Genomic DNA, 13,336 nt, shown 5'->3' with positions numbered 1-13,336 from the left:
AGAGGAAGAACTCACTAAAAAATGCATAGACTGATAGACAGCAATGGGCCAGTGACATGTGAAGCACGCAGCTATTATTTTATTCCCTTTAACCTGTGGTAGTAAAATAAAAAAGAGAGAGATTGATCCCACAAAAAATGCATGGTCGTATAATATGGGCGCATCTGATTTTCAGATCCAAATGACTTGTTCTTCTGGTGTTATTATGTATACAAAAAACAAAAATAACAAAAGAAGAGAAAATGTACAGATGACTTAAAATGTACAGATGATAATATCATTTAATTATCAATTAACATACGTAATAAAGTATGTTGATTTTCAAAATAACTACATTAAAATTAATATTTAAAATAAATCATAATTAGTTAATGATATAAAAAATTTTATACAAAGAAATTATATGAAAATTATACTCAACTTTTGAACTACAATATTATTTTTTATTTATTAAAGGGCAAGAAACGGAACAAATTCATATATGTAGGTGATGCAGTTTAAGAAAAAAAAAACCATTATCAAACATTTTGCAAGGTCTTATTCTTATCACAATATTATTATAGGTTTTTTTTACAACTGGTTCTTTTTCTTCTAATAATTCAATCCTGAGACATTTATGCTGTCTCTCCCACGTGGTTCCGCATGGTAAACAAACCTAACAACTAATATTCATTGCAAAGATTGCATTTTTTTTAAAAAGAAAAGTTCTGTAAACAGAGAAAGAAAATAGACCATTAGTAGAATATTGGAGACAGTCCAAGCAAAAATAATCTGCCAATTGAAAACGAGTAGAGCATTCAAGCATTGAATAGCATCAACGAGAAATAAATAATAGTAATATTGAATCCCACATTAACACCATAGGGAAACTACTTCAAATCACATTTAGATGATAGCATTACAAACAATATCTGAATATCAACTTAGTAATATGGAAACTAACTAATGTGAACTTATTTTCTTGTAGCCTAACTCTTGACAAACAACAATTCATTCACCAGTTTTTCCAAATTCAAAAAGGAAGAACCATTAGTGTGGGTAGCTTCTTGTGCCAATTTCTTCCACTCAATTGCTTTTTTCTTCATCTCTTTACCCTTCTCACCCTCTAATAACTCCTTCACAAGCTTTTCCACTTCAGCCCTTGTAACATTATCACTATCCATCTCCATGCCAAAAGCCCATTCACGAGAGATATACCTGCAATTGAGAGTTTGGTCATTGAAAAAGGGACAACAGATCAGAGGCACCCCGTTGGTTATGCTTTCAAGCGTGGAATTCCAACCACAGTGAGTCAAAAACCCAGCCACTGCTGGGTGCTTCAAAACTTGCTCTTGAGGACACCAACCCACCAATAGGCCTCTGTCTTTGGTTTCTTCTACAATTTCTGGTGGCAAAATTGAGGCCTCACCCTCAACTAAATCAGGCCTAATCACCCACATGAACTTTTTCTTGCTATTTGCTAGGCCCCAGGCCAATTCAACTAGTTGTTGGTGTCTCATGACTATAACACTGCCAAAATTCACATAGAGAACCGAATTGGGTTCCTGTGAATCCAACCATTTGAGACACTCGGACTCTTCCTTCCACAAATTACACTTAATAGAGTCAAATGTACTCTCTGAAGTTTGAACAAGGAGCAACTCCAGTGGGCCTATGGTGTAAAGTTTAGGAAACATTGTGGAGAGTGCATTCAGCACATCATGCTCCAAGGCATCAAATGTGGGCAGAATAATAGCCGAAGCTTTTGAAGTTGCTTCAATTTGTTCCACCAAAAAGTCCAAAAGTATATCATTTGGATCTGTGGTACGATAGATGCCAGGAAGGTCCCTTAGAGTGATGTTCTTCAAGCCAGGAATCCAGTCTATGGCAGAGTCTAAATGCCCATTTGTCAAATAGTTTGCATCTGAAAAACAAGATCATAACAGTAAAATATTTATAATACATAGATATTATAATCATAAGGGACTTGCTAATTAGTATACTTGGTCATTAGTTAAAGAACTAAAACAAGAAAATATTTATTATGAAGATCATACGAGAACTATAACCAATACCCCAAAGACACTTATTTGTATTTGACTAATTATAATACTAATTTGAATGAAATTAGACTATTGGAGTGAACAATGTATGATGGTCCCCACCTTTAAGTGGTATTAGGCCTCTCTCCATGAGATTCTTGCATTCCTTGAAGCTCATGAAGGCACAAGCACTGTGAGTCCAAAAGAGTATGTTGGGTAGCCCAAACTGCTGAGAAGCTTTGATTGTGAAGGACATGACACCATCTGAGAAAATGCAAGTAACTGGAGGGGCATGAGAGTGATTAAGTTTTGAGATAAGGTTGCAGAATGGGATCAAACAATGCTTTCTGGTAGAGTCACAAAGAGCTGGGATGCTTTGAGTTGAATCCATGTTGGAGGGAGGGAGACCATCAGGAATGGTCTCAAATTGGAAATTTGGGAAGCCAATGAGGGCATTAGGGCCTCTAGACTTGACGAGGCGTTGGTGATTGAAGTCAGTGTTGACAAAGGTTATGTGGAAGCCGTTGCTGTGGAGGAGCTTTGCTAGTTTGAGAAATGGGTTTATGTGACCTTGTGATGGAAATGGGATCAGAACAGCATGTGGCTTCTTGGTTCCTCCTAGTAAACCCATCATCTTTGACATGAATCACTTTGTGTGTCACAGAATAATGTTCATCAAAGGAATGTTGCTTGATGAAAGCAAGTGGTCAGCTATATTTATGATTGTATCAACCGCAGTATCTGTGTCTTCCGACACGTTTAGATTCCGTTCTGAAAATTTCAGCCACAGATCCTTCTTACTTTTTTCTTTCTTTTTACTCCGAATGCCAATATTTTATTTCTTTTGAGTAACTTCTCTTCGCAGAGTTTAATGGGTATGGTTAAAATTTTCACAATAACAATCCATCACAAATTACGGTTGGTGTAATTTTTTAAATAAATACTATAAAAGTCAATGATATTATCATTGACAATAAATAATATTGTTAAATTATTGGATGGGATCCACTCACTTTGCAAATAATTAGAAAGAGTTCAGTTTACTGTTACTTATCGGGAATAATAATTAAGAAAAAAATTCATTAGTGTTCTATTGAGACAAAGGGAAAAAATGTTTCCCTGAAACTTTGAAATACAATATTGGAATATCAAAGAGTAGAATCGTGAAGATAACAATTTAGTCACACAAACATCTCGACCACCCTGACGGAAACGTGGAAGGTGAATTTGAAGGAAGGATTAACAAAATTTTAGTACGTGTGGCCGAGCAAAAAAGGGACATTGTTGGCTCATATCATATATATATGTCTATCAAACAGAGCAGTTCCATTTTACAACATTGTTCGGTTACATTTTGCGGCGAGTCCACGGCCAACAATTGAGAGAGACAAAGAGACAAGAGTTTTTCAGTGTGAACTGTGGAGAGAGAAGTAAAAATAACCTAGGACACATGGTAAGATCTGAGTCACTAATATAATCAAATGGTTGAAATTTGTTTAACTGGACCTCCAACTGATACCACTGCAGGAGAGGATCCGTGTCCTAACTTATTTTACACTATGCATGATTTATTTTTTCTTACATTTATAGATCTATTTTTTTATTTTAGATTTGTTTCAATTTTTCTATCACATTACTTGACACGTTATTATGTTTTTCTTCCTATTTTTGTTTTATCTCTATCAGTTTTTCACTCCAATATGTAAAATTAATGTTGATATAAAGTTAAATATGTAAAACTAATACTATCTTTTATTTATTTATTGCTTTTTTTTTTAAATAAACTAAGACCACTATTAATTTAAAACGAAGGGAGTATATTATTTTAATTTGTTAATTATCCAATAAAATTTAAAAACACGGATTCATAAGTTAATTATCGTACAAATTTATTGTTTATCACTTATTCTTACAAGGAAGACCTAGTGGTCATACAAGTTTCTTATTCATCATTATCATTAGCTTCATCAGTTGTTCGTACAAATTTCTTTGTACTATTTTGCATGTTCATCTATAAATTTATTTGAACAGACTAGTTAGTTAATACAGAACATATAGTGCGAGTTTCGCCATCAACACCAGTCTTCATCTCAATGTTGCCCATCTTCACCATAGACTTTGCAATGCATGCTTGAGTCTGAGTAGTCCTCTACAAATGTCTCTGTGGAAGCATCATTCCAGACTCGAGAATTCCTTTCCCATTCCTTAGATTTTTATAGTAAGATTTATCAAATTCGTCTTCACTACCTGTATCCAGTGCAACTCGATTTGAGGCACCACTGTTTTGCGGGCATAGTGCTCCTAGTTGGGAAAGAAACGAAGTGATGATGGAAGGGTCAGGACCACCATTTGCAGTGAAGTTGTGCATTCTATAACTCAAGAACTGACAAGCTGATGTACCCATGGTATGCCAACCTATACACATATATTCACCAAAACAAATTCGTTAATTAAAGTCTATATCTTGAAATGGTACGAGTAATACTACATTTTGTTTTCATATATTCTTTCCGTGTTATAATAAGTGTTGTGTAATTTTCAGAAAATAATAATTGTGTAAGAAAAAAAATCCCAAAATAGTCATCTTTTAAGTTTTGAATGTAATATTAATTATTTTTTTCACTTATATTTTTTATAGCATTAATTATGGATAACAAAATCTATAAATAAATTAATAATGATAAATTAATTTTATAAAATTTTCACTCACTTTCATCTTTCTTTTAGTCTTTCTTCATCTTTATAAACAAAATTAAGGCCATAAATATTTTGGACAGAGGCAGTAAGATAAAAATTTTCAAGTTAAAGTAAACTCGAACACATCATTTGGAGCCGTACAAACATGCAAGAACGGAAATTAAAAAAAGAAAAATCTTTAAAACCATTCTTTCTCCTATTTGAAAAAACATCAAAGAATATCTTATAAAAGTAAGAGCTACTTTGGATAAATTTTTCACTAGTAATTTTAGTAAAAGAAAATAAAAAAATAATATAAATTAAAATAAATTTCTTTATATGTTAAAATTTACTTATATATTTAAACTACTTGCAGAATCTCTCTTATATTAACTTTTGTGAAATATAATTTTTAACTTATGCATAAATTAATTTTAATTTAGAAAACACTTGCTCTATTTTTTCTTTTCTTAAAAATGTTTCTAAAAATATTTGTTCCAGTGGCTCCTAAGTGAGACTCATTTGTTCCCAAGCCCAATTTGGACAAAAAGTAAGAGAAAGATGTTTTATAGTAAAAAAATCATGTTAAAAAAGATTTAAATATATTTTTGATATTTGTTAGTTAATATTTTTTAATATTTTATTCATGTCAATTCATGTTTTTAATTGTAGTCCCTGTAAAATAGAGGTGAAAAAATTTGCCAAACTTAGAGTCACCACAAAATTAGCATAACATCATCCTCATAGTCAGCTAAAACTAGCGCACTCGTACCATATGGACCATTATAATGCTCTTTTAGTATACTTTTTATTCTAATTGAACCTGAACATATATTATATATGAAGAGAAGATATTAATATAATTGGGATTATTTAGATGCTTAAATTATCTTCGAAGACACTAAATAATTACTTCAAGATATGGCAGGTACATGGAAATATACCAAACTGTACAACATGGGTCTGAACTGAAACTTGTGAGTGTTCCAACTATGTGTGTGTGTGTGCAATTAAAAATAAGTCATCTCATGTTCTTAGTTAATACTTAATACACTCTTTTGTGTGTGTGTGTGTGTGTGTGATTGCTGCTAGAACATAATTATATGACAATTGGGGCTGAGCGCCAGTAAGGAGGAACATCTATTTTCTCAATGAGTGTAGCAAGTAGCAACCAATCGGTAGTTTTCTGTACAAAGGGCAGCATTGCAGAAGAGGCAGAGGAATGTTATCTGTTTTCCATTCCCTGTTCTTGTTTCATTGTACAAGTCTTTTTCTAACAATAACCCCACCACAGAAAATGCAGTCTATATATGATAATTTCCTCTTGAAATTAACTTGAGATATTTCCCTTAAAGAAAAAGATAATAACCCCACAACTTTTGTGTCAATGGCATAGTTAGATAGTACAAAATTAGAATTGTGACACATTGTAACTTCAAAGTTGTTTCACTAGTACTTCTTTTCTCTGTCCCCATAGAAGGAAAAGTTCAAAAAACAATTAAGGGTTTGCATGAGCAATTTCTTTGTGGAACAAGCACTGACAACCAATAAGATGACTAGGGTGAATGTCAAGGTAATGAGGATGAAGAAAGAACTAGGCTCATAAATCATAATCTTAGGAATGTTGCTCACTGGGCCTTATATGGATGGAATACACCTTTTAAGTGGAAAGATTCTCCTCAACTCTTGGCCCACTAGAGCCCAGAAATGGGGCATAGCTAGCAGAAAAGATAGAGGATGATAGTTCTTCCACTTCCACATATATATGTGTAATATGTTCTTCCCATCACACTAGGATTTTATTTTATTTTTGGTGTCATAAACCTTATCCAAAATTGGTTCAAGTACTGTTTGAATCTAAAATACCAGAGCCTTGTGAATTAGATTAATGGTATCATGATATGGTACAAGAATTTGAAGCCAGAAATAGTAAAAGAATTTGAATGGCAACTTTCGGTTGTTGATGACTAGTCTGGTTAAGTTCTGTTGGCAACAACCTTATAGGGCATATGTCTACTTCGGTGCCAGTGCAGGAAGAAAGGTACTTACTTAGGTAACCTTCCATGGCCTTCATCATCATCACTTCCTATTTAATGAAGCACAATTTTTGTGTAGTTAACAAATAACGACTTATAAGAAAGACACCGTACAATCTTGTACTGTAAATAGTAAATCTCTTTCGGATTTAACTCTCAATATGGTTGGTTATTATTGGACTCGGATGGTACTATAAAAGATTAGTCCTCAAAAACAAAATAATGATGTCTACTTTAAGGGAATAAATTATTACTGCCGACCTTCTAAATCAGAAAAATATCATTATCAATAAACAGAAAAATATAATTAATTATAGTTTGAATAAGTTATAAGCAAGGTAGTTCATGGTTAGTGTAGTTTACGTACTTTGTTTCTTTCCTTAATAATTGATTAATCATCATATAATTAATGCGGGAGTTTCCTTGGCTCCACCATTTGACTAAGTAAATACATTATCAACGATTGGATCCTACATCTCTCTTTTTCCTCTTTCTATATTTTTTCTTTTTTGTATTTGAGTTAGTTAAACTCCCCCTTCCGAAGAAATAATTGATTGCTTTGATTCATGTGGGATGTATGTGCAGTTCCTACTGACGTGCTACTCCTACTAATTCATTGATTATATTGCTAGGCAGAAGCATATGGGTTGAGACTTGAGACTGAAACAAAAAGTTCTTGGTATATATATATTTACTCTATAAAACACACGAAAATTGCTGATAATAATGAAGCATAAATAGATACACTCGGAGAGGTGGGACACCCTAGTTCAATTGGCCTAAGACCAAACCCATCTTAATGTATGCCACATTGACAACTGCAGGTGGATGATGTCAGCATGAAGTGTGATGATGACCCATGCCATCAAAGTCTTTCATTTAATTTAATAAATAAAAAGAATCTGTTGCCACGCAACACTCTGTCCCTCCAACACACTTTTGTAGATCCCGTTTAATTTCTTGAGCAAGTATTATAGTATGTCTATCTATCACGTTCCGTTATCTGCCGCCTTGCTTGCTTGGAGTTGAGTGCTGTCGTGCCAAAAATAAAATTATCAATTATTTGATGAAATGTATGTTTTGTACGTGATTAACGCCATCTTCAATTTCACGTCAGACCATATATATATATATATATATATCAATTTATTTATTTATATCTATTCATTAATTCCTACCTTCTCTCTTTGCACTTTAAATACCATCCTTTCCAAACCCACCTTCATCCTCCCCTGCCTCTATTTGCTTCAATGGGAGATAACAATGTCAACCTTCCACCCGGGTTTCGATTTTATCCCACAGATGAAGAGCTTGTGGTCCATTTCCTTCACAGAAAGGCATCTCTTTTACCTTGCCACCCAGATGTCATCCCTGATCTTGAGGTCTACCCATATGATCCATGGGAACTTGATGGTACCACTCCTTGCTTTGGTTTCAACTTTCATTACACGCCTCTTTGTTCCATGCCTGCCATTTTGAACTGTTAAGAAATTACTATTGTATGGTCCAGAGGACCATGCAATATCCATTAATTTTCATATGACACGTATGAAAGAGTTAATAAAATTTAGTTACGTATGTGTTATGAAAAGATTAATTGAAATTATATGATCTAGAACCATATAATAATTTCTCATGTTTCAGAATAGATGCCAAATATATGGCTAATTAATTTGGTGTACTGTAGGTATATATGCATGTTAATTAATTTTCATCTGTGTACAGGTAGAGCTTTAGCAGAGGGGAACCAATGGTACTACTACAGCAGAAGGACACAAAATAGGGTCACTGGAAATGGGTATTGGAAACCAACTGGAATAGAAGAACCAGTGGTTTCAAGCACAAGCAACAAGAGAGTTGGCATGAAGAAATATTTTGTGTTCCATGTGGGAGAAGCCCCTGCTGCTGGTATCAAAACCAATTGGATAATGCAAGAATATCGTCTATCAGATTCTTCTTCCTCTACCAGATCATCCAAAAGAAAATCACAACCAAAAATAGTCAGTATACATATTTTCATACATAATCAGGAAGCACATCAAACATGAACTCTTCTTATAGTAAGAAATGAGAATTAAAAATATAAACTATTAGCTAATACATAAGTGATTAAAATTAAAAAAATACATATAACTTTTTTAAAATAGCTAGTCGTGTGAACAGTTACCACTGACGTATATTCAAGTTGGAAAACTATTGTACAACACATTGATTTGATTGCAGATTTTATTTTTCCTTTTGTGTTTGATTCAGGAATACAATAAATGGGTGATATGTCGTGTTTATGAGCGCAATGGCGACGATGATAATGGAACAGAGCTGTCGTGCTTGGATGAAGTATTCTTGTCATTGGATGATGATCTTGATGAAATTAGCTTACCAAATTATTAGCTATTAATGCAAGTGATCTAGCTAGCTAGCCGCAGTATACAACTGGATAATTAATTAAAATAATTGATGCTTGTTATATATATATGGTTGATGCTATTAATTTACGAGCCATAGTTAAATCCAGTGTAGGTGGCATTGTAATGATCAGTGAAATGGGTTTTCATAGCAGCCCTTCAAGTGGGGCACTATGTAAAAAATTCATGGCCAAACAATATGTAGTATGACGTTATGCTTTTTCAGATCCCACGTCACTCACTGGCTACCCCCCTCAAATTTCTTTGCCGTTTCTTCGGTATATATGGACACGTACGTCGATAATTGCCAGCTCAGTATCCATTCTCAGCCATTAATATATATATATATATATATATATATATATATATATATATATATCAATCAACCTGCAAATCCGGATAAGATGCATTTAGTAGTAATATTTACGTATTTCATCACATAATCTTCACATCACCACTGTTGCATGAAAATTTCGTGCACTTAAAGGTATCCTCTTAAATCTAATAATAATGGGGAAAAAAGGGAGAACGAGATTTCAACAACAGAAAAAAAAATGTTAATAACACTCTTTTTTATTAATTATATATTAGATAAAATTACTTGTTAGTTTTACAAATGAAAGGTGTGTATTCAAATTATTAAACTCACCTGAAATTTCAATCAATAACAAAAAAGAATTATACGTATAAATTAATATTAAAGACGTGAAAAATTATAAAGAGATAGTAGAGCAAGAAGTGTAATTGTAATAGGTGATTTGGTGTAATGAGAGATGGATAGAGAGGAATAATGAATATGAATGAGATATTTACATTGTTGGAATATCTAGAAAATATTACTCAAAACATATATTCATGAAACGTGAGAAGAGGAAGAGGAGACTGTGGAGCCCAATAAGCACACGCTTGCAACTGAGCATTGGGCAATAAACTACTTAAGTTTTGTAGCTTTTGTCTACTTTGATGGTATTTGGTAGCTAGTTGTCTTAATTGGGTCACGATGCCAAGGACGATTTCCTTTTTTTTTGTTGTTGTTGTTATTTTGCTTTTCTTGCATATATGGGTGGCTGCTTAGGGAAGCATCAAGTCATGTGTGATGCAAGCACTCGCATGCTTCAAGCCCCAGCACGAGCACTATATTATATTATATGCATATATTGTCACCAAAGAGTGACAAACCATTCCATGATGCTTACCTTATTCTCATGGGGTTACAATGATTCTGAGTGCAGGGCTGTTTCCTTTGAGTCTCAGGTTTCTGATTGGTGGTTACCTTGTATCTATGCCTACTAATTATTGGTGTAGTTACTGTGTAACCATTATCACAGTGCCTGTTAACAGATGTAAATGGTACTTCTGGTACCCATATCATATTTTTATATTTATATATATATATAAACTTTATTGGCCGATCAAAGAAACTTATTCTCATGGGGTTCTCTCTTCTCGTCTATATCCACCAGAAGTGAAGAGATAATTATGAGTAAAGGCATTGTAATTTAATGACAAAGCTGCCCGTAAATTTGGTGAAGAATGGATAAAAAACAGATTGAATCCAAGAAATGGTTGGTTATCTTTAGCATTAATCTAATACTATAATAGACATGATATGACACCATTATTTTGAAGCTAGTAAAATTTTGGGCCGAACGAAACCAATCATATATACTGTTTTTATAGAATTTGCACTTCGTCACTAGATCGAAATTAAAGCATCATTCAATTGCTGGGATCATCTTTAAAACATTAATACATTTCAAACATAATAAATAAATAAAAAGGATCAGTAACTGAGCTTTATATGTAGTTTTGCTTATATAAAGTGGGAAGATGCACTTTAAGTACACTCATTCACAATTATTGATTAAAAAAATTAAAGGTTGAAAATTTTAATAAAATCAAATATATTATAAAAAAATTAAAATTAATTATAATCTCAATTGTTGATTTTGTAATTAATAATTTTATTCTCTTGTGCACTTTCTTCACTTTAAACTAAAGACGTCAAATCTTGCTATAAGATTTTCCCTGCTTTCATGTATTTATATTTAATATGTCATCAAAGTAAATGATTTAATTTACTTCATTGTTAATATGAAACTGTATATTTATATTTAATGATATATTGCTACATTATTTAGAAAGTTTGATATTTCATATGATTTTTAACATAATTACTGCAGATAACATAAATATAAATTTTGTTAATAATATAAAAATAATTACATTAATGATGCATCCAATGAACTTTAATTAATAAGCTCTAGTTTAAGAACTACTCTCTTAATTAATCCAAAGGATCAAAATTGGTGGAAATATGTGAGGATATATGAAAAAGTCAAATATTCTAATCATAGCAGCTAAAAAAAACAATTTCTAAAGATTTTTTTAAAAAATATAGTGGTATTGTCCCATCCAATAAGCATGCTGCGCTTCGACGTTTGTGTTGTTTCCACGAGTTCATGTCTATCATAATTCACGAAAGAACTCCCTCCCACCCTTGTTTCTTTTTAAGTTGTAATATTATAATTAACTATACATTTCATTGCTTAATCAGATCGTAACCACTGAGCCTCCTAATCATCTCACCCGTGCTTGCTTAATTGTTAGCCTGCCCATGCGACTTTTGGAGAGAGAGAGAGAGAGAGAGAAAAAAGTGGTGGCATGTGGTTTTGGCTACTTCAAAGAGCCGGAAACACCATTTACTTCAAAGCTTATTCCCAATCTCACATAAACTATATGCTCCCGATTGTACGTGGAAAGTTGAAAATGCCAAATCAAAATTGGACGTTATAATGATTGCCCAAGTCATGAAACCTTCCCAATGGGCCTAATTTTCAACTTGTTCATAAAGCTTTGGTTGATCGCAACAAAATTTATGTATATAAATAAAAGGGGAAGGCAGGTGTTTGACATGTACCCATCTATCCCAATGTTGGCATTTGGCTTGCTTGTTTCTTGGTATGATGATGATGATGATTTTTTTTTTAACATTGGCATGAGAGAGCAACTAGTGAGAATTATTGTGAGGCCAATATATACCTATGTAGCTTTCGAATGAAGTTAATTATACCAATCGATCCATGCAACCATCAAAAGTCAACAAAAAGGTACAAAATAAGTCAACCCCACACAAAATGAATCGAAAGGGAAAAAGGCAATCAAAATTGAAAATGCTCTCAGTTTGGTTGCCAAAGGAAGAGAACTTGTCGCATAAGTGATCAAATTTCAGCACATAGAGGAAATAATATGTGGAGAAAACTGTCTTGTGCTATGTGCTATGTGCTATGAGAGTTCATGAATGAACCCGGCCAGTTGAAGGCAATAGAAAAAGGATTAATACATGATAAAATATATAAAGTTCCTAACGTTAACATATTACTTAATTTGTCTCTCTGGCCATACCGGAGTAATCATACACCAGAAAAATATTTGGTTGACATAAAAATTGCTTCAATATATGACAATATGAAGACTAGTGGATGACGTATGAGTGACCACACAACTCACAAACCAGTTGCTTTTACATTTAAAAACCAATACAAGATAAAAATAGAATGCGATGATACATGAACATGGAATATTTATTTATTTAAATCCATATTTAATTGCACTATTGTAGGAAGATATGGAGAAATTGGAAGCTTAAGACACGTGTTTAAATTATCATTAGTCAACTCACTTCCGCTTTACACAGGATTGTTATACAAATTTATTAATATTAGATGTAATAAGTATTTTACATACCAAAACAAATATTTTTAAATATAATCAGTTAATTAATTAATCAAAAGAAATTTATATTTGGAACATATTAATATTACTCATTGAACTTTGAAGTGACAAAATGACTTAAGTTTTCCAAATTTATATTTGAAACATATTATTAGTATTACTCATTGAATTTAGAAGTGGCAAAATATGACTCTCTTTTTTTTTTTCAGAAAGTGGCAAAATGACTTAAGTTAGCTAATACTTGATCAATGAAATGTAAAGCATGAATATTAGATTTGGAACGCGAATTAAATACGAGTCATTTTATTCTCGTTCCAAAGATTTTCTTTCTTTTTGTCGTCGTAGAAGCGATAATGACTTTTTCAGTCACAAGTACCTCTTCTATCACAATATTTGATTATAAAATTCATTTTAAAATATATATATTAAAAACATATGTTAACCATAAATTATAATTTAACCC

The 13,336-nt window shown here is 32.6% G+C and overlaps 2 protein-coding genes across 2 annotated transcripts; one reads left to right on the top strand and one right to left on the bottom strand.

The window, feature by feature from the left end:
* Positions 1-809: 809 nt before the first annotated feature.
* On the bottom strand, positions 810-2,809 carry LOC114387474 (7-deoxyloganetin glucosyltransferase-like). Its single transcript, XM_028347665.1, has 2 exons — positions 2,145-2,809; positions 810-1,903 (listed from the first exon to the last, which is right to left on the bottom strand). Exons 1-2 carry the CDS (start codon positions 2,662-2,664, stop codon positions 969-971), a joined length of 1,455 nt encoding a protein of 484 aa, XP_028203466.1. The 5' UTR covers positions 2,665-2,809; the 3' UTR covers positions 810-968.
* A 5,100-nt stretch (positions 2,810-7,909) lies between these two features.
* LOC114386403 (NAC domain-containing protein 104-like) lies at positions 7,910-9,453 on the top strand. The gene is made up of 3 exons (XM_028346406.1): positions 7,910-8,146; positions 8,459-8,733; positions 8,987-9,453. Exons 1-3 carry the CDS (start codon positions 7,984-7,986, stop codon positions 9,122-9,124), a joined length of 576 nt encoding a protein of 191 aa, XP_028202207.1. The 5' UTR covers positions 7,910-7,983; the 3' UTR covers positions 9,125-9,453.
* The last annotated feature ends 3,883 nt before the right edge of the window (positions 9,454-13,336 follow it).

This window comes from Glycine soja, chromosome 15 (genome assembly GCF_004193775.1).
Source record: "Glycine soja cultivar W05 chromosome 15, ASM419377v2, whole genome shotgun sequence".
Taxonomy (NCBI): Eukaryota; Viridiplantae; Streptophyta; class Magnoliopsida; order Fabales; family Fabaceae; genus Glycine; species Glycine soja.
This window is presented reverse-complemented; position numbering and strand designations above follow the sequence as displayed.

Excerpts from the sequence above, each read along its gene's own strand:
- LOC114387474 (XM_028347665.1), bottom strand. The coding sequence starts at position 2,664 with ATGTCAAAGATGATGGGTTTACTAGGAGGAACCAAGAAGCCACATGCT. Across the intron at positions 1,904-2,144 it reads AGGCCTAATACCACTTAAAG|ATGCAAACTATTTGACAAAT; the intron begins GTGGGGACCATC and ends CTTGTTTTTCAG.
- LOC114386403 (XM_028346406.1), top strand. The coding sequence starts at position 7,984 with ATGGGAGATAACAATGTCAACCTTCCACCCGGGTTTCGATTTTATCCC. Across the intron at positions 8,147-8,458 it reads TGATCCATGGGAACTTGATG|GTAGAGCTTTAGCAGAGGGG; the intron begins GTACCACTCCTT and ends ATCTGTGTACAG. Across the intron at positions 8,734-8,986 it reads GAAAATCACAACCAAAAATA|GAATACAATAAATGGGTGAT; the intron begins GTCAGTATACAT and ends TGTTTGATTCAG.